General features: G+C 46.1%; 1 protein-coding gene across 1 annotated transcript in view; it reads right to left on the reverse strand.

The window, feature by feature from the left end:
• The window catches only part of LOC128270641 (streptococcal hemagglutinin), a 106,390-nt gene that overhangs the window by 13,630 nt on the left and 70,209 nt on the right, over window positions 1-22,551 (reverse strand). Inside the window, exons 8-11 of the mRNA XM_053008050.1 lie at window positions 17,937-17,960; window positions 10,581-10,592; window positions 10,134-10,188; window positions 9,094-9,096 (exon numbers count right to left, since the gene is read on the reverse strand). Coding sequence (XP_052864010.1) covers window positions 9,094-9,096; window positions 10,134-10,188; window positions 10,581-10,592; window positions 17,937-17,960 — 94 coding nt within the window. The remainder of the gene's footprint in view (window positions 1-9,093; window positions 9,097-10,133; window positions 10,189-10,580; window positions 10,593-17,936; window positions 17,961-22,551) is intronic.

Consider the following 22,551-nt stretch of genomic DNA (forward strand, 5'->3'; position numbering starts at 1 on the left):
TGATGACTTTTAGGGACTTTGACCTGCAATAGCTTGTCATTTATCTCTTTTATATACTAGACTAACTACTATTAACTCTAACGTATTTCTATCTTAATAGTCTATTTAGATTGATTCCCGTGGGGTCTAGTTTAGGTCGATCTAGATATTTTTGTGGTGAGAATCCATAAACCTACAGAGGGATTTTCCACTACGAATTTTGGATTTTTTCCCAAAAGTATCTGATTTTGCCCGCTTCTGCCTCCACTTCATCAAATCCAAAAATATTATTGCATGCCTTAATTTAGGTGTTTTTATTTAGTTAAATAAATAATAAGAACAAAAAATTGAATAAGTAGGTAAATAAGAGTGAGAAGAAAAAATAACACAAATTAAAATAAATATAAAGGATAAAATATATCTAAAAATAAGAGTATAAAGGATAGTGTATCTTAAAAGATTATGTTTATCGAATAGCATTTAATTTTTGGTTTGTTTTGTTTATTTTAGTTTTTGTTTTTGTTTAATTATTAAATAATTTATTTATTGTTTAAGTGACTTTGCTGAGTGAGAAGGATAAATTGTGTTAATCGATTCTTAGGTTTGTTTTTCAGTTTGATGATGACTAGATGATAGTATTCTTTTTAGGGTTTAGGATGGTAGAGGACTGGTTGTGTTTGTTTTCCATTTGTGTTGTTTTGATTTGTCATGTTAGTGGGTCATATTAGTGGGTATAAACCAGTTCTTCTAAGGAAGTTTAATATTTTCCTTTCTTGGTCCGGGTGATTTGATAGTATTAGGGAGAAGTCTTGGTCTAGTTTGCAAATATTTCTTTCTTCTGAGTACCCCCGACATTCGCAAAGAATGTGTTTTACTGTTATCTTTACCCCACAAAATTTGCAGTTTGGTGGGTCTGTTTTTTCTAATATGTGTGAGTGTGTTAGCCTTGTGTGCCCAATTCTCAGTCGTGTTAGTTTTCTCTGTTCGCGTTGGCTGTAAAAAGCTTACAATCGACAAACACAACAAACATAGTTGCTTTCGACGAGAGATATTCCGATTTTCCCCCGTCAGTTCAGAGAGCTTATCGCTTTTTAAAGACCCTGCGAGACATTGCGAAGCAGTTTAAGCGATGCAAAAGCACAGCCATTTCGCTCGCTGCTAGTTGACAGAAATGGAAATGTAAATTGTGCGGAAAATCGTCGCGTTTGATAAGTTTTCCCACACACGTAACGGACACTGACGGCAGCTAATAGAGAGATGCCGGACTGGTTGACAGGGGCCCCTTTTCCAAGAGCACCTTTCCGTTCAATCAATCATTCGGATAGCATACTTCCTGCTCCACCGAAACTGCGGGCACAGGAAGTCGTCCGCCTAGAGCCCCGGCGACAACGATGAAGGGCAATTAGGTTCGGTTGCCGGGGAGAAACCGAAAGTTGGCCATCACTCAGCCACGGCAAGCTGGCACGACAACCTTCCGAGACATCGTATCATGTCAGTTAGCGCCGCCCGTCGTTCCGGACCGCGAGAAACAATGGTGGTCTCCAGTGGTGGTGGTCTCCCCAACTAGTGGGTCCACCCCAAAACGGTGCGCGCCGGTATTAATTGTCTTGGGTAAGTGGTTTTAAGGCGCCCTTCGTCTCCTGCACGACGCTCACGTAATCTCTGGTGTAGTTGTAGAAGTAGGGGACCTAACGCTAGGTGGTGGCCTCGGCGGTAACAACTGGGAAGTAGACTGTGAATAAGATCTGGTGGTCTTGTAGAACCCCCAGCATTTAAACCCAAGACTCCAACAAGCAGCTAATTACATCTCGTCTAGACCTCGACCTCGTCTTTTGACAGCTCCAGCGTCTTCCTGTTATGCAGTCCCGCGGCTCATGTTTCACTCTTGAGAGAACTTGAAAGTTTGATTTGCCCGGTGCATCCTTCTCAATCATCGATCGCCGAGAGACATTACCCGCGCCAAGCCTGGGTCTTTCCTGTGCGTTCGCTAGAGAAAACATGACACTTTTGTGGTTGGCTCGGCCTCCGGCATGACGACAGGTACCGCCGGGATCGGGACCGGGCCGGATATGTAAGCAACGGTACTACCCGCGCCGCACCTTACGCAGGTCCCGGACAGGAAGTGTGTTGTTGTTTCCACGGAACTTCGCTGCCTGATGAGGTCGCCGAGAGGAGGCTTAAAAATAATAATGAACCAAATACGATGTTATTGTTGCCGGTAAGGTGGTGCACTCCCGGACCCCGGAGAGGTGGTCAATATGTTATTTCTGCCGAAGGCGCCCGGTCAGCATACGCGCGTGTGCGTACCCGCCGCGCGGTGTTCCCGGATGGTTCCAAAAATAACATCCCCTTTCTCTCGACACCACACGTCACTCTCGGAAGTACGGACTCTGGCGGCGGCCGTGGCGGAAAGGGCTGTCGCCGACGATCGTCTGGGGGTGATTGCAATCGAATTTTATTACCGAAACCGGTGTCCGTTAGTGACCGAAACGGAACCTGCAGCGAGAGAGTGCATTCTTGAGAGCGATCTTCGACGGGTGTTCGCGTTGCGTCAGTCGTCGGAGGTCGAAAGGAGGCGCCCACCGGGTCTCGGGGCCCATAATCCTGCGACTTGGCTCAACGGCCAACACGAGCAAAGACGAATTTACTGAGCCTTCCAATAAAGATCTCAACTCGTCCGAACAACCGCCCTCGGTGTCGAGTGGTTTAGTCGCTTATCGCGCAGGCTTTATTCCATGACATAACACATCGTTCAAAAAGTCCCGAGACTAACTATGAAAACAACATTTTATCGGCCAAATTCTTAATTATACATCAACATAAGCTCCTTAAAGTGTAATACAATCATTCCACACTTCTCTAACTTTTCAATTCCATGTTTGTGGAACGGTTTGTCTTTTGACTCAAAATGACCCTCAGTAGCAGCGATCAGCTCCTGATTCGAGCCATATCTTTTTCCCTGGAGCATCTTTTTGAGATCCGTAAAGAGCCAGTAGTCGCTAGGCGAGTACGGAGGATGAGGAAGCAGTTGGAATCCTAATTCGTTTAATTTGGTTATCGTTTTGATTGAATTGTGCCATGGTGGCTTTTGTTCCATTGTGAGGAAATGCGGCCCCCATGTGGAAAAACCCTTTTTCATAGCCAAGTTTTGGTGGAAAATAGTAAATGCACTACCAGTTGATTGTTCACCATCTTAGCTATCTCGTGCACATTCATTTTGCGGTCACCCATCACGATTTTCAATACTTGCTTGGTGTTTTCGCGGGTTACTGCCTCATTTGGCCGGCCCGAACGTTCCGTATCATTTGTATCAGCACGACCGCGTTTAAAGTCAGCATACCACAGAAAAATGGTTGGTTTCGACGGAGTAGAGTCCGGATAACGTTTTTCAAGCCATTGCTGAGCTTGAACAGTGTTTTTTTCCCATTAAAAAACAATGTTTTATCAACACACGAAACTAGTTTTGGTCCATTTTTTCAGGATTGCAAAAGTAGCGTCACTTTAACCACTATAGCTTTCTTGGTTATGCTTCACATTACATCAAATTTTAACACACCTCATCTGAAGGTTGGTACTTCCGAACCCTGGTATATGAATGGCATTTCTATGGTAGTCCCGGGACTTTTTGAACGATGTGATATAAGGGCTGTTCAAAAAGTTCTAAGACATTTGAATTTCCGAGGGCTACGTATGTTAGATTTTCGATGTTTTTGTAGCGTTGGATTGCCATACATGTCAGTGACTTATGGTGACAAGATCGGCCATTTTGAGTAATCAGTCAATTTTTGACAGCTGTTTTACTTGGACATGTTTTGGCTCGTCGGCGATTTTTGTCTGTTCCAAAAATTGATGGCAAAGAATCTGTATCAAATTTTGTGTGAAAAACAAAAATAGTACGTGGACGTACTCCAAATGTTGACTGCGGCTCATGGTGAAGCTACCCTGGACCGAAGCAGCGTTTTTCGGTGGTTCAAAATGTTCTCAGAGGGCCGAGAAGATGTGAACTCACAGAGAGACATGTTTGGTCGAAAGTGAACAGTTTTGCTTACAGTTTTCTTCGATTGCAGCGTCGTGCTGCATCATGAGTTGTTGCCAAAAGATAGAACGATCAATAACGAATTTTCTTGCAAGTTATGCGCAATTCGTCCGAAGCAATCCGTCGCAAACTCCCGAATTTATAAGAAAACCAAAATTGGCGTTTGCTGCGTTGCTCACACATCTTGGTTTTTGCTCGATTTTTTGGCCAAAACATCACACTAAAGATGCCAAAGTCACCGTTTTTCGCAGATCTGGCCCCCTATGCGTTTTTCTTGATAAACAAGTACAGGAAAAATGATTTTTTGAAGCTGCTTCGAGAATTGGAAAAAACGCTGGCACAAGTGCATAATATCTGATGGGGATTACTTTAAACGGGACAAAATAGATATTCGTGAAAAAAAACAATTTTTTTAAACACAAAAGTCCTAACATTTTTTAAACAGCCGTTGTATGCTAATCAGCCAAACAAGCGCTTCCAAGATTATGCACCAAGCCTCGAGCTAGAAAACATTAATCTTTCGCGAAGGTGAACGTTTTGACTTCTTCATGAGATGTGGTTTTTGTCTGTTTGCAGTCACGGACCACTACGAGGATCACTCTTGCGTATCTGACGAGAGCGTTATCTAGTTGCTGGGCCTCGTGTATATAATCATAATGATGATCGGAAAACATGTTATTGCGATTAGTGTTGGGGCACGGCGGACTTGCTGGCGGTGTGCCGCGTCGTGAGTTTCACAATTCGGATTGGGCTGCATCCGATTTTTTGCTATCCACAACCCAATCGGTTCGCGCAAATCACACAACGCAAACACAGTCCCCACATCTTCGGTCCCGAGCAATCGATGAGCAGTGCGTGTGCCGATGAGGCGCGCTTTCTTGATGCTCTTGCAAGCTCTCACCGCCACTTTCTTCGCCGAACGCCGAATTGCCGTGTGGCCGTTTTTTGCTCCTGCCGGTTGCGAATTACGCATTGTGTTTATCTGTTTCGGTTTGCCGAGAGAAAATTCGCCAACTTTCGAACCGAGGCTCCCCGAGCCATATGGAGCGTTGCGTGTGAGCCCCCGAGGGGAAAAAGTCTAAAGTCAATCATTAAGCGCAGGAAAGTTAGCGTCAGGATTGCGGCGCCATAATAAAACTGTCAATCATCGTGCGCGCGGGGGGGCATTTGAATTTCGCGAGTAATTTAATCAACCGGTGCTCCACCGGAGTTTGACGAGCGAAACATGGCCCACAGTAATTAATGGCACTTCCAGGCCATGGGAGCCAGCGGTGAAGTGAAATCAAACACCGCACCGCATCGCAACATCAAACGCGGATCCACTTGATCAGCAACTCCGGACACGCGTAGAACATAAAGCATCGTTCTACAGCGCCGTCTATCATCCACACCAACGGGGCCCTAGACCAACGTGCTAATCGGAGGCGTGGCGTTGATCCCACCACCGCCATCACCTAAATCATCCGAAGTATCAACGTCAAACCACAGCGAAGTGAGGCGAAGCTGGCTGCTATCGTCAGGGCCGGTCTCTTCTTCAACATTATCATCAAAACGTCTACGGCTCTCGTCGGGGTCGCACACGCCTGTGGCCACTTCATAGGCCATAAATGAAGCGATCCACGGAGCCAGTAGACGGCGCCTTCTCTGTGTGGAGCAGAGTGTGGTCCCGCGGGTGGTCTCCTCTAGTCAGCTGTTTTGCCGTTCGAGAGCAATCAAGGAGAAGCCTCCAAGTGGTCGATATCACTGGCGTCAGTCAGCGGGACCATCGAGACCAATTGAACCCAGAGCCGGCTTCCCGAGAACGCGGGTGCGATAAATTCGCAGCAAATGTGATAATCCACTGGCCCCCGGGTCCGCTTTGGTCAGACGGCGCGGGTCTGAAGCCGCCAGACAACATTATGGTATTAATTAATTCGACGAGGTTTTTTTTGTTGACCTCAGAGGCGCACTCCTGCGCATAGTGGGTCCCAACTGGGGGCTCTCGGGTAGAATACTAATGCAAAGCACCACGAGTTTCAGAGGTCTAGTGGCGGTCATACAGTCCTGTATCATAGCGCCGTGATGAAGTCAAGTGTCGGTCGGCGTCATAGGATCGATTTTGGCTTGTATCCGCGCTTTGTTCTCACGCATGCTGACGTCAGCGAATACGATCGCCTTAGAAATAAAAAAAACCTTTGACTAAAACATCATAATTCAACTCGAGACCCACTCGAGAGGCTTCAAGATGATCGGTGCTGGGTCTGGCTAGTGTCAGTTACAGGAGCGAAACTGTCGAGTGGCGTCGAGTCGAGCGAATTGCAGCTGCAATCGCTAGAAAAACCACAAAATGATCGTTCATAAAATGATGCAGGAAGACTCGCGAAGACAGATGCGACAGAGGTTTCAGAGTCGTCGTCGAAACGGTGAAAAACAAGCGGAGCGCGCGCGCAGAACGACGAATAAATGTAATAAAGCCATTCGCTTCATTTTTCATCGGACAGATCTTCATCGCACAGAGAAAACAAGGTCAGCAGGCAGCGGGAAAATGCGCAGTTTTCCCGCGAATCACGATCAAATCGGAATGCTTTTTAATGCGAAGTGACAAAAGAGGCAACCACACAACAGCGTCCAATGTCTCAACCAGGATCAGCTGTTGCTGATGTTGGTAAACCCCGGGTTCGAAAAGCTGTTCGTATGGGTGTTTGGCTGTTTTATTGTTTCTTGTTTTATCTTACTTCAAAGAAGATGGTAGAGTTTTAAATCACCTCACAAAATGTAGCAACACTACGGAGGAGCAAATAAAATCCACATCACTAGAACCGATTGCGACAGGAGAATGTGTCACGAAATCACCGCTACGACACCCAGAAGCGAACCCAGATCGAACTACAACTTATTGGCCGCTTTTAGATACACGAGACAGCGACGAGGCTGACAGTTTTACTGCTAAGAAACAAAAGAAATTGGACGTCGGACATTTTCGGTTAAACGGAAGTGTGTAGCTGCTGGCAGTCTGGTCGGCGTCAGTCATCTTTCATCACTTCCAAGTTAGTGAGGCGCAACTATTACAGCACCTGACGCGCAATAAAAGCCACACCGAGGACACATTCATCAAATGATCATTTTTCACCGCTGTCAGCCACCGCCATCCCAAGCGTCCAAGTTAATAACGCTTAAGCGATGTTCACTTTTCGTAGATTTATTTCAAACTAAACCGAAGCGAACAACGGTAGGGTTCTTCGTAACTGATGGGCGTCCTTTGGAGCATAACATCCTTTCACTTTCGCACGCACGGCACCTCGCAAAGAACCCCGAATGAGTAGAAGGATAAATACTGCACCCGAGTCTGCCAACTGACGATGTCAAGTTCACGCACGCAGGCAATCGGATTCACGACAAACACAACAGCGATTGCGACATGAGCGCCCGTCTTGACACTTTGGCGCCAACGCAAGGAAAAAAGGAAAGAACACTTTCGCCGCCTCGGTTCGATCCGTTCGAAGGTGGCGCTAGCGCAAAACTGCGACCCATCGTCGAGCCGTCGCCGTTTACGAAGCGGGCAAATACTGAAAAAAACATACTCGTGCATCTAATTGAACGCGGTAGTGAGCGGCAGCATCATGAGATCATTCTCACTCACATCAACTCACACATCAACATCCGGCCGGAAGAAAGGATGTTGCTAATGTGGCGTTGGGACCGAGATCAGAACGATGATGGTCGTGAGTCACAGGCACAGGCGGAGACGCCACCGATTCGATGATGATGATGATCCCCGATCAACGTCAGATCACCGATCGTGCATCTCACCACCACCAGCAAGCCAGCCATCAGCAAGGTAAACACAGTCGGGAGCCAAAATATAAATAAACTGTGACACTGTCGGAGAACCGGGAGACACGAGACCGGGTGCACGATGTTCCCACCGAATCGGTGAATTCTCGTGACACACAGCGCTGGGCTGGGAACGACCGGTTCGTGTAGTAATAATTAAAATAATAACAAGAGAAAGTCAAAACTCGACGCACTCGACAGAAAATTCTTCAATTTCATCGTGACCATCGTGACCACTCATCGCATAAATTAATTCCCAAAAGTCACTCGATCCGGGTGGTGCCGGATCTTCGTTCCGGCTGTTTGTTGGTGTTCCCCCGGGCGACCAAGACTTCAGCTCACGTGCAGAGCTCTTCAAGGACGGGGAATGCAGTACACGTCTCTGGTAGCCGGCCACTGGTCCACGGGGACCACTTGTTGGGGGCTACACAACAATGTGACACGGCGAAGACGGCACACGGAGCGATTTCGAATTGGATCGAATTCCCGTGAAACGGGACCGGAACCATATGGATGCTGCTGCTGTTGCTGCCGCTGGGGACGCCCCTTCTTTTCAAAAACTTTCAAAAACCCTTTGCTGATGATGGACCGGACCGAAAGATTTGTTTGTTTTAAAGTCCCTTTGATCTTCCCTCACGCCGAGCCGGAAAAATCACGTGCCGTTGCACGGGCGCGTAAATCAAATTGTCCGGAACCAACACACAGCGGGAAAAGATTGAGAAACCTTCTCCGGAACCGAGCCGGATGATTTATGGAAGGGAAATTTTTGAAATATGTTGATTGGAACTTAAAGTGCGATCATAGCAAATTCCCTCCGGAATTTCACAATTCGTATACAATTCGTAATTTAAAAATAATCTCGAAAACGATGAAAAATGTACTGGACCGATAAAGGTCCACCATTCAGTTGTCTCCAATGTACGACAATATTGTGGGAAAATAAACTTGGTCAAAGCGTGATGAAGCCGATCAGACGGTGGTCAAACCATAACTAACGGCCAAGAAGGTTTCACTGTGTATTTGGTGGGACTTGAACGGAATCATTTTTTATGAGTTGGTCCCGTATGGACAAAATATGAATTCAGATCTCTAGTGTCAACAATTGGACCGTTTGAAGCTAGTGATGGAACAGAAACGGCCAGGAGAGATGTTGTGTTCCATCAGAACAACGCAAGGCCACTCACGTCTGTCGTGACTCGCCAGACTCTCCGGGAGCTTGATTGGGAAGTTTTAATGCATCCACCATATAGTCCCCATGCGATTACCACCTTTCTCTCGCATTGCAAAATTTCAGTAGTTTAAAAAAAAAAGGGATCGGAAAATCAATTACTAGAGTGTTCCGCCAATAATGACCAAGACTTCTATGAGAGACGCATTCTGAAGTTACCTTTAAAACGGCAACAAATTATAGAACCAGACGGTGCATATTTGACCCGAATCGGATCATCGCAAACATCTTAAAAAAAAGTTTTCAATTTCTCGCAAAAATAATTCTTCCTCAAGATTTTGAGAACTTCAAAGGTGGAGAGAGCCTGAAGCTGATCCAGTATGTGAATTCAATTCGGACAGTATATGAGAACGACTTCCTATCGCGATTGCTTGAATAAAAGGCATAAAATACATAATCAACATGTTTGAAACCCAAAACGTAGGAATAAAAGAATAAAAATTTTGATAAAGAGTCCCGTAACTCGCCCATCAACCCACATTTCGTTAAGTGCCCCAAAAATGAAGCTTACTAATCACTGGCAGTACATGAATTATCTGCTCAAGTTGAGGGCTCGACCAAATCGGCCACCACAAACCGCAACCGCAACACCTCGCGGTCCGATCGATACTACGCAACCCTTTTACGCAAGGCTCGAGTTGGCATGATGCTGCAGAAGAAAACGAGGTCCATCGTCCGGAAGAAGAAAAACTACGCCAAAGCGACATAGAATCGTGTCTTGTGTGGCTCTTGAGCAATAGAATGTTCGATGCCACGATTCGATTAGCATCCGGCGACGGGCAGACACCGCTGCCGGAGTTCCGGTCGGCCACATACCGACCGGTCCGGCACCGGTCAAGTTATCGGCAGACCGGCCTCTGATCTGCGCAGACGCCGCGCCAACGACGAGTGTCTCTTGTCGTGCGGTGCCATTTGCATTTTTTATGCTCTCTGCGTCTCGGGCCGAGTCTTGGGCCGGATGCATCCCGCAACCCAGATGATGTGGGTGCAGTTTGCGAAGCAAAAAAATCAATGTCATGTGACGACACAGAATCGTTCGTGGAGCACAGGAGTTAGCACAGTAAATCTCGACAGTACCTCCTCCAGCGATGCTGTTTTCCTTGTTGCCATCCTTAATAATGTGGGCCGCGAGCTTACCTGCAAGAATAAATAAAACAAAATAAGGCGTTAGAAACAACAGCAAAGGACAGTAAAAGTACTTCAATTTATTCGCAAGTTTGAATGTTAAATCCGGGTTTTTTTTTCGAATCAATTTTAGACGCTCTCTTTCGGGCGATCGATTGGCTGGCTGCTGGGTGGCAACAAAATGCGCTCGAACCGTAATTAGAAACGCGCTCTGCCGCCTGCAGCATCGACCCAGTTTTTCGGGCGCACTAAATTGGGATGAAAATCCTCCGGATGTGGAACAGCGTAGTAGTGAACAACGTGCCGTAAACCTGGCCCAGTCTGGCCTGCTGGTGCGTTGGGGTGTATTCTGCAATGTCCCAATTTCTGTGGCGGCCACCAGCTAGCTCTGCAACCTACTTTGCCTCTCTCCTCGGCTATACCGCGGCCCGGATTGCGGGTCCGCTTTTGCGGCGTGAATGTTCAAAATTTACATGCACATTATGTGGTGGTCGCGCCGGTTGCCATTCGGTACGGGGCAGAACTTTACGCGCTCCATAAACCCCCGCGCGATCGAGAGAGGGCGAATACAAAAACAGAAGGGTTCCCCCGAACAGAAGCTGGAGCCAATTAATGTTGTTGCAATGAAACGCATAATTCGGTCTATCATGCCATCGCTTGTGAACCACCACCATGTTTGTCACGCAAGTGAGGGAATTGATCGAAATCCATCTCCATCCCGCATCTGACAAGCGAAAGCTGCAGAAGCAGCAACAGACCCGCACAGCTGGTGGTTCACTGGATGAATGCACAGCATAAAACGACATGCACAACGGCCCCAAAAACCCGCTCTTTTATTCGCGGCGACGTTCCTCACGATCTGATACATACTTTTCGCAAGATTTCGTTTGGCTTTCTTCCATGGAATGAGATAGATTAATGAGTTCATTATGTTGACGCGACGCGCGAATTGCGTGGAGAATGCAAGCGATGCTGTCGTTCGCTTTTTCTGTGGTCTTTTAGGGATCACAATCTCACACGGCAGCAGGTTCACAAGTGTAACTACGTTCGTGTCACAACAAATCCGTGTCCGTGGAGCCGGGAGTTGCTGGCGAATTCACACGGCACACTCGCAACGATGGAACCACTTGATTGATTTTGCACTCCATCAGCTGACCAACACCAGCCGTCGGCACGCGGTGTATCGCTGCTGCTCTTTCGGATGCCCAGGACCAACACCGACATCGGAAACGGGTCAAATCAATTTTCCACTAAACTTCACACTGCACCAGCGGCGGAGGACATCGAGCGTAAAGTGCACAGGACGAGAATTTATCGCTCGCTGACTACACTTGCTGCTGCAGCAAACGGATACTGACGGTGGCCGGAGTTGGTCCCTCTGTGCCCTCTTCTCGTAGCACGCGCCCGCGGCAGCGGCGGTATCGAGTTGAACACTTTTCCCGACCAGCACCCGGTGCGTGCGGTGCGGAGAATCCTGCTTCTTCTGTGAATGGTGGTCCCGACACCACCTCACAAACACCACCGCCCCAAGGCTTTTCCCACCAATACACTTTCCGTGTGACTTTCCCTCGAACAGAGAGAGGCCCCTAGGTTTGACAGAAGAACCCTTCACTTTGGTGGAAATTCGCAAACCACGAGGGGGAAAACGGAATGTCGGAAAAGTGTGCGCGCGCATGCAACACACACACCGGCGGAGAGAGGGGTCAGGACACGCGACGACTCGAGGACAGTGTGGAAACTGTGGAAAAGACCTTGCCACCCGGGCGAGGGGTTTGTTGGTTGATGACTCATCCTGTTGGTTGGTAGGTCGGACAGTTCAAGAATTCGCTCTCTCTCTCTCTCGGTTGAGCAAAAGTATTCCAAAGAAATACGCTCTCTCTCTGTGTTTAGATAGTTTCCCCCCAAAACGAAAATTTGGTGCCGGAAAAATTGGTCCAAACATCGAGAGAAACGTACTCCGAACGTACGACAACTGAGAGAGAGAGAGAAAATAATTCGCCTTCCGCTCTCAACGGTATCTCTTCTTATCTCTCTGGAAAATGACAATCCATCACAGGGTGTTTCGATGGACATTAGTACGCAGACATGTTTATGCTGTTTATGCTGTACAACGACTAATCAATTTTCCTATTAAAAATTTGAAACATCGTTTTGTAAAAATTAAATTGAACCATACGAAGCTGAATAAATTAAGATCTTATGCATTTTTAGCGGTAAAAGTTACTATTAAAAGACATAAAAATGCTAGATTTAGATCCGAAATCAGTTATGAAACTTCCATAGTGTAATTTTCTTAAAGCAACTCTTCGTTGTTTTCAACTCAGTGGTACTTAAATAAATCACATTACTACAACAACAAGTCATATGTTTTAACTTGTTCAGTGAAATATTGTCCGCCGTTAGCTACTAGTTACTCCCATCCTCCAGGTACCCTTCCCGGATTCCGTGTAGAATGAACTCTTCATTTCCTGGAAGCGATCCAATTAGAGATCCTTTTTCCAATACTTTCATAAGAAGTGAACCGCCGTGCTGCCAAATCTTTACTCATGCAACGGAACAAATAGTAGTCCGAAGGAGCAATATCTGGTGAACACCGCGGGTCTCATCCGACATTTTAGAGATAGGTTTTGACCGGTTTTGCGATGTGAGGTTAAGCGTTGTCATTTTGAAAAATCAGCTTATCATGTCTTTTATCCCATTCTCGTCGTTTTATGGCCAAAGCTTTGCTTCAAACACATTAATTGTTGTCGATGGGATTGTCCATCAGTAATTTCATTATGTTTTAAAACCTCATAGTACACCACACCTTTCATACTTCACCATATACACAGCATAACCTTTGAACAGTCAATATTTCGCTGGCGATGGACCTGGTTCACCAGGCTGTGGATTGAACCCAAGAAGACATTTTTCTAATCAATCAATTCGTTGATTACTCGTACTTACAGTTATTACTCAGAATCAAAAGTGAAGGTTTTCGTAAATTAAAAATCATTATTTCTTTGGCTTTAATCAGCTTCGAGCTATAACTATTTTACTTTCTTACCACAGCAGCAGTTCTTTTCTAGCTTATTGATAACACAAACTAACAAATGCGAGATTTGCTACCACGAACTAGAAAACATGGTCATTTGAAGCATTCCCGAGAAACTGTTCAAACTCAAACTATGTCAAACCCAAAACCGCGCAACCTCATCCTGCAGCGTCAAGCCGGTGCCTTGGGTTGTGCTTTGGGCTGTGTCTTGAGCTGCAAAACATTTGCAAACCACTCACGAAGCAGCATTGTTCTTACTCCCAAACCCGCACCGATTAACAAACCGGCAACGAAAACGAAGAAAACACAACCATCAGGGCCTTTTTTGCTCGTTCATTCGACCAATTTGTACATTTGGCAATCGGGCACCAACAATGAAGTCGGCTGAAGAATGGTAAACAATTTATGTACACCTTGCACCTTGCGACACATACGCTGTGTCTAACGGTGCGATGCGGTACACTCGATAGCAATCTTGGACACTCTCGACCAAACACCCGGCCCCCGGTCGCCGCGATAAATCAGCGAATGCAAAGTCCTTGACGGTGCGACCTGCTGAGACAGGTGCCACATTCGTAGGGCGTTGGGAGACCACCTGAATGTCGCGCCCGCGACAGCGAACCTGACAAGGTTGCAAAGTTCCACCTTCCGGCACACCACTCTAAACCTGGCGACCGAATTGGAGAGGAGCTCCTTCGGGCGGCGACATTATGATGTAACGAGAACCGTTATTGTTGGGAGTTCCTGAACCTCTTTCCCAGGCTTTGCACTGATGCAGTAAACCTAATTTCCATGCCGAGGTTCGGTGGTTTAGTACCAGGAGTCTCCCCACCGGGCTCTTCGGCAGGCTCAGACATTTATTGGACCTAATAGAGCGTAAAATACACCAAGCGAGGCAACCTGAGCGAGGGGTTCGGTCGGGTTTCGATGTTCGGCGCGCAAACGAGCTACAATTAATCGAGTTCCGTGCTCGACTGGGCGGATTTCTTCGCCCCGGGGGGGGAGGATAATTAATTCATCGAGGGCAATTGCGGTCAGATCGCGTAACATCATTACGATTGCACCGGGGTATGTAATTTGCTGAATACATATTTTCTGTTCGCATCGCCATTACAACTCGCGATGCCCTCGATCGATCTCCCGAAAGAAAGTTTGCATGTTTACCGCCCCGCCGAATGAAAACAAACGACACTCATGCACACAAAACCAATAGGTTTTGACGGCTCCCATACAAGTTTACTCGAACAAACAGTTTAATTGAGCATTCCGATTCAACATTATCTTTGATGGACCCCGCCACAGTACCTAGAACGTTCCCGCACCGGCAACATAATCGGAGTTTAAAATACTCTCCCCATTTAATGCCGAACATCAGCGCTTCTGTTGGGAACCGAAGACTTGGGCACTACACTTTTACGAGCGCCGGTGTAATTATTCCGAGCGACACACTCTCTACCGACGACGACGACATTAACATGCCAATTCAAGACGACAAGATAATTGTCTCCCAAAAAGCTTCTCTCGCCTCACGCCGCCGCCGCCGCCGCCACCACAAGCTCCAAATTTGGGACATAATCGACACGCGGCTCGGTAGCAACCTTCGATAAGTGGGCTGGGCTGGTGGCCTTTGAATAATCTTCTCATACGCGAGTGCCACTGAAACTTTGCGACGCGACTTCGCCAAACGACATCATAACGATCAGCGGTCCGTCCCGTCCGTACCTTTAATGTTTCTGGCTATCTTCAGCGGGTTCCAGACCGTCGCCTTCGTTGGGCCAAGGTACTCGTGCTGATCTGGCTTTCGGCAGAGATCAAAGTCATGGCCGGAGCCCCCACCGCCGGTCGATTTGAGCTTGTTCAAGCGGTTCTGCTGCTCGCAGAAGCTTCGACGCTTAAGCTCCTCCTCCACCAGCAGCACATCCTGCAGCCGGTGGTGGTGCTGGTTGGGATGATCCTTTCCCGGCCCGGCTCGCCGATGTTGCTGCTGCTGCTGCTGCTGTCGATTGGCATCGTCGAGGTCTTCGCTTCGGCGGCGAAGGACGTGCCCGTTGCTCGCCAGCACGCCAATGTCGTTGTGTCCAACGAGATCCGTGCGGGTTGCGGTGGTCTTGGCGATGGCCGCCAGTAGCTTGCTGCCGCCTACCCCCTTTTTGCCACCGCCAGTCAGTCGTCCCATCGTGTCACCGACCCGCGGCACAACGCCTAGCACATGCTCCAGATAGAGTGCCTCCTTCGCGGTACACATGCTGCTGGTGGCCCTCGAGGAGCGCGCGTTAACATGCTTCCCGAACACACCCGCGTGTAGTTAGTTTCTTCGCTTCGCCGACTGGGATGCTTTAAGTGATCACTCAACAAAATTGGAACCCTTCACAATAGAGAAACACTGAACAACTTTTTCACTGAAAGCATACACCAGAATTGAGGGGAAAATGTTGAGAGAATGGACCGAATCTTCGCCAAACTGATCGTTCGGTGATCGTTCCACAACAAACACTGAACGAAACACAACCACTGCACCGATACAGGATCCAACTCTGCAGGATCCTCCGGCTTAATGCAAACGAGTCACAAATTACACAAAAACTCCACTCGATCGATCGATCGATCGCGCGAATAATTGCACATAAAACATAAAAGCCCCGAAAGAGGAAACAAACCCTGGGGGACCCTTTGGGAGACCTGTTTTAACACCACCACATGGAAAGAAGAAACCAAAAAACGCCTCGAAAATTGTCCCCCCAAAAATGGAGACTCGAAAAAGACGAAACGCAATCCGCCGTTCGACACCGTTCGGTTCGACGAAGCGAAAGAAACTAAGTTTTCAGGTCTTTTCCTTTGGAGCACCACACAACACACCTGCGGCCACGGCCAGTCTCTCCTTCTCGCTCTCGCTCGCGTGAGTCGCCGCGGTTTTTCACCCTTTTCTCTTTCACCTCACACACAGCTGGCCATTTCACTCTGTCCGTCGTTCCGTGGGGAGCTCAACACGTCTTCGCGGATCGTATTCGTCCGAAGACGCGTTGCGGGCGCGAAGTTTCGCTTCGGTTTCGGGAGGGCCGTTAATGACGTACGCACCAAAACAAGACAGGCAGAGAGAGGCACCGGGCGTGCCGTCGTCACGACACGCTACACGCGCAGCCAACGTGCAACTGATTGCGTGCGTTGCGTGCATGCGTGAGCCGAGCCCGAATCACGCGCGCCGCGCATTTTCTTCGCGCCGCTCTGCGCGAGTCACGATTCGCGCACAACACGCTCTCTTTCCCGCGATGGGAACCCGGAGCCACGGAGAGTAAATCTTTCAGCAAAGTACAAAGAGTTATGCTGAGAGAGAATCGCAGTGCGGCACAGAATCGAGACCCGCGAAACGATGCGCTTGCCCGAAAAGCAAAGTTTCTGCCTCTTAAGAAAAGAAAGGTAACAAAATGAATCGAAAAGAAAGGTAATAAAATGACAGCATGTAATGAATATTCATTATCGGTGCTCCAAACAATGGAGAACAAAACAATAGGAAACAGTTCCGGGCAAAGTTTTGAAAATAAAAGCGAGACAATAATAAACATAGAACGAATGAAAAAAATTTAATAATTTAAAGTCAAATTGAGTAGATGTGTAAATTATCCCTCACGTTCGCCGGATTCACAATGCATTCGCATTATTTATACACTTTTAGTAATATTAGTAACAACATGTTTCGTTTTCCAGTCGAACTCTGTCTAATTTCAGTTCACTTCAGCAATCTTTGTATAATATACAAAATATATGATATACGAGGGCTGTTCAAAAAGTAATGATAATTTTGCATTTACGCGGGCTACATAAGTCCGATTTTCGATTTTTTTTGTGGCGATAAGTTACTGTACATATCAGTGATTTATGGTGAACATTTCGGCCATTTTGAGTAATCGGTCAATTTTTGACAGCTGTTTAGCTTGGACAAGATTTAACTCATCTTCGATGCCGTCTTTATCGCCTAAATCGTATCGTGGCGTCGTCCTTTCATGCCTCCTTTTGGTTTCCGGAACATGAAAAAGTCACAGGAGGCCAGATCTACAGAATACGGTGGCTTTGGTATCATTAAAGTTTTTTTTTTGTCAAAAATTCGCGCAGAAACCACGACGTGTGAGTAGGGGCGCGACAGCCAATTTTGGGATTCCCACAAATCCGGACATTTGTGACGGATTGCTTCGGGCGAATTTCGCATAACTTGCAGGAAATATTTTTTATTGACCGTTCTATCATTTGGCAACAACTCATGATGCAACACGACCCTGCAATCGAAGAAAACTGTAAGCAAAACTGTTCACATTCGACCAAACATGGCTTTTCGACGTTCACATCTTCTCGGCCCACTGAGAAAAATTTGAAACACCGATAAGCAATGCTTTTGGTCTTAAAAGCTTCACCATAAGCCACAGTCAACAAATCGATTGCGTCCAATCGAATATTTTCGTTTTTCACACAAAATTTTATAAAGATTCTTTGCCATCCATATTTTGGAAGAGACAAAAATCGAAGATGAGTTAAATCTTGTCCAAGCTAAACAGCTGTCAAAAATTGACCGATTACTCAAAATGGCCGAAATGTTCACCATAAATCACTGATATGTGTAGTAACTTATCGCCACAAAAAAATCGAAAATCGGACTTATGTAGCCCGCGTAAATGCAAAATTATCATTACTTTTTGAACAGCCCTCGTATATGATTAATATAGACAAAGTACTAGTCTGTTCAATAAGTTCTTTGCCTCGATAACAGAGGGCGCTGCTACGAGCTTTTTTTTGTTATATTGGTACACTCTTCATATGATCGTACGCAAAGTTTCACCTCAATCGGTCTACTCATTATTTTTTTACAAGCCATTTAGTGTCGACATGTCACAGTATTCTTTTCAACGGAAATAAATCAAGTATCGTGCAGTGATAAAATTTTTGGTTTAAGGTTTAAGAACAAAGGAAATTTATGATCGCATGTTGAAAATGTACAAGGACTTCGCCTTCTAATAACATTAAATACATTTAATTTTTTACATAAAACGGGGGGTTTCTGAATTTAAACGTGGTCGTACAATCCTTTAAGCCAATCCACGTCAAAGACGTCAACAAACAGACACAACACTTGAAATTGTAGAAAAAATTACAGGATATTGTATTGGAAAATCGTCGAATCACTTAAAGAGATTTAGTATAAGGCCTAGCCATCTCATTGAGCAGTATAACCAATATTTTTACTGAAGTACTGGGTTTCAGAAAGTTGTGTGCGAAATGGGTACCGCATTCGCTAAATGCGGTACCCATTTTGGAACCCAATGGAACAAAAACGTATTCGTATGCAACTTTATACATTTCGAATGCACATTTATAGCATGTTTGGAGTATCCAGCAGCTGCGGAAGCGTATTTTGAAGCCCTTCCAAATTCTCACTTTCCATTCAGAAATGGAATTCATAAATTAGAGTCTTCTCGAAACAAGTGTTTTGATGTTCAGAAAGGCCATACTGAATAATTAAATGTATTTCAAACTGTGTTCAAATGTGTTTTTCTTACGAACTTATTGAACAGCCTAGTACTCCGACTAATTGAAATACGTACGGCGAGATAATCTATATGATTACTAATATGATAAATATAAGGACATTTTCGCTAAGAATAAAATGACAAAAAACAATAGTAATATTAAGAAGACACTAAGAGTGCACCTTAGGAACTTAGCTAACATTGTTTATCTTCTGGTAAATTGCATTAAAAATGGCAAAAAAAATCAATTGAAACGAAGCAAGAAGAAAAATTGTAGAGCGATTGAGAAACGCTTTCGGCGATCATAATACAATTACGATGCATTAGCAACATAATTAGGGGGTTGAAGAGAACTTTCGCCGACAGCATTTTTCATTCACCACCCCCGGCCTCGGGCGGTAGATCTTATCATTGCCACAGCACACAACATTAACCTCCCCTCACGACAGTGATCGTGTCAAGACGAAAGTTTCCAAGCACGCTTTAGGCACGCCCCCCATCGGGCGGGTAAATTCGATTAGCCACCGCCCAAGGCAAGGAAGCAATCTTCAAACATTTTTGGCAGCTAGCTTTGCTGCTGACGCCGTATAACTGCTGCAATTGAAGCGATCGCCGTGGTCGGGAGGATGATCTCCATTTGGCCAAGTTAAAGATGATGATTTGTGATGTGGCAAAAACGTTACTGTTGCTTCAAGGCGTGATCAATCAAAATCATCGATCGGAGCGCCAGGGGTGTTGATGATGCTTCGACGATGATTACCCATTTCTCCACTTTTCGGTGCTCTAGAGGGTCTGCTAATGGGAAAAAATACTCATATGCTACACACGCCACGCACGAGGGAGGTGCTAATTTTTTGACGCCTTTACCAACTTGTCTCCTCGATGCGGGGCCTTTTTGGGGCTCCTGACGATCGCCAGTAACGCAACCTCTCTCAAATTTCGTGAAATTTGTCGAAAAACGGGTTATTTCGATTAGCAAGCACCCGAAGCAAGCATGGTCCATAATTTAGATAGTAATCTTTCACTTCACATCAATCACAAACGCACCCTTCGCGAAGCGAGAGCAGCAGCAGCAGCGAACGAAGCGGTGCCAGAAGTGAACCGAACCGGAGAAAGATTAATCTCATGCGAGTTTTTTTTAATGACGGCACCCGCGATTTGCTACCACTTTGGCCGACGACGACGACGACGACGAAAAAGAGCAGAGATTTTTGTTGGCCCGATTCGGCTGCTTCGGCAACATATTTGATGCAGGAGGCTATGTTTCTGCTGCCAAAAGCGAAAATGAAATTTCAACATCCAGCACAGCGCAGCGATTGCAAATCACACGCAACGACCCACCACCACCACCAGCGACAGACCCTACCACTTTCCACCTCCACTCGATCGCTCGATCTTCCAGAGCGTTGATGATTTAGCTAAAGTTGCCGGCGGTGTACAAGCGAGTCCAGGCGAAAGTTAAAACAATTCGATCAACATCTTGCGTGGCGGAAAGGAAAGCAACAACGCAGTTTCTTCTGCTTCGTCTGTTGATAAATGCAATGATAAACGCATTGAGATTGAGAGGCGCTGTGTTACCCCCCCGCGGGGTCCAGACCACGCTGCTGAGCGGAAAAGGCCCTCGGTGGAAACCACCATTAGGCTACACCGCTAATGGATTAATTTTCCGTAACCAATGAATATTAATCCTGGGGAGCAATAGACACAAAGCGTAATCTTCGTGGAGTGTGTAAAACAAAATTGTGAACAAGCTACGCCGGGCTGAGCCCGCGTATTTAACCAAATGAACCCCTGAAACCCCTGAAATGGTGGAATAAGAAAGGTCAAATATTAATAACACCTCGCCGAATGCCACACAAAATGGGCCACCGTGGAAAGCTCCTCACAGCACATCTCCATTGTGTGATAAGTAGTGAACGATGTAGTTGCGTCAGGCCGTAAGAGGTTATTAAAACTCTGCCCAAAAAAAACATCTGCCTCCAAGAGAGGAGCAACGGTAAACGACATTCGAAAGACGAGACAAAAGACAGAGAGACCATAAACGCCACGAGCCCACCTACTACCGGTCAATAAACAACATCGCACGTTATTTCAAGTAGTTTACGGGGTTGTCCAAAAAAAAATCTCCACAAACAAACGGCCCACCGCGCGCCTTGAGATGCCCGGCGGGTCTAGACGCAACGACGCCGGCTGGCTCGATCTCGTGTCGCAGGTGTTGAAGTTCGCGGCAACCTCGGCAACGAAAGTGGCTTCAAAATTGCAAATGAAAATGATACAACAGTCGCGGACGGACGCGACTTTTCACTCCCGGGCGTGTGAAGATTTTTATCCAAATATTTACATTTTGAGATCGTTTACAAAACGCACTTTTTCGCTGCGCCGTTGTGCGGATTTATGCTTCAACCATCACACAACCTTTTATGATGATCAAGCTGATGATGCCCTGACGACGATGTTGATGAGAGTGCGGTGCACCGCATTTTGCGACAACAACCGACAACCGGACTACCCACCCAAACGGCGGGAAGGGATTTTAAATTTACTTTAAGTCTCGTCTCGACTTCGTCTTCGTTGGTGGCACCAGACGCTCCAAAAACGGTGACGGTTAAATGAACCGTCCGCCGGTATCGTGTTTCGACCGAGAAAGTCTAATTATTTACAGCAAACCAAAAAGCGCCCGACGGACGGACCTCCGGGAAGAAAGTGAAATGAACTCAACATAAAATCCAACGCGCCCCGCCCCGTCGGTCGGTCGTCGGAAAACATCTGAAAAAAGAAACGGCGTCTGGGCGAAGTATCGCCCGCCGCATACTTCAGATTTAGGGACGCGCGGACGTTGATGGGGATAGAGTTTGTGTAAAATGATCGCGCGAACCAGGAGGCAGCCATTTCCGATTCCATACCATTCCAGACGCGTGGTTTCCGGTGTTGCTCCGGTAAGAACAAGTGTACATTGTAAGACGGCCAAACATCGCACGCACGGCCACGTCTTTCGATCGCACCAAAAGTTGGTGAATCAATGAAATTATGAGTTGTGTTAAAAAAGTAATAATATTATGTATTTACGAGGGTTACGTGTACTTGATTTTCGATTTTCTCACAAAAGAAGATCACAAAAAATGATTTTTTGAAGTGCTTCGGGCATAAGCTAAAAACACTAGCACAAGTGAATAATATCTGATGCGGATTAGTTTGAAGGGAACAAAATAGATATTCATGAATAAATAAATGCTTTTTGAAAACATTACAAAATTATCATTACTTTTTGAACACACCTCGTATTATGTAGCCCTTTTTATGTAGACATTACATTACAAACAACTACAAACCCACGAATATGTAGGAAATTTCTGTAGAAGTTATTTAGGTATAAAATAAATTGGACTAATATCAGGCTGTCTAAAAAGTCATGGGCGTTTTTTGGGTGAACTTCAAAACATTATTTAAGATACTTTCAATTGTCCGATTTGCGTCAAATATGCATAATTTTGTTGGAAAATTTGTTGTCTTTTCAAAAATATCTTCATAATGCCTTTCTTGTAGAAGACTTAGTCGTTTTGGTTAAAAACTCGAGCAATTCATTTTCACAATCCTTTTTTGAATTCAATTTTTCACCACTCAGGAAATTTTGTAATGCGCGAAAAAGATGTAAATTGCTTGGTACAAGGTCCGGACTATACGGTGGATGCATTAAAACTTCCCAACCAAGCTCCCGGACTTTCTGGAAAGTCACTAAAGACGTGCGTAACATTTCGTTGTCCTGGTGGAACACAAACACTCTTCCGTTGGCCGATTCTGGTCGTTTCTGGTCAATTGCTAGCTA

This window comes from Anopheles cruzii, chromosome 3 (genome assembly GCF_943734635.1).
Source record: "Anopheles cruzii chromosome 3, idAnoCruzAS_RS32_06, whole genome shotgun sequence".
NCBI classification, from domain to species: domain Eukaryota; kingdom Metazoa; phylum Arthropoda; class Insecta; order Diptera; family Culicidae; genus Anopheles; species Anopheles cruzii.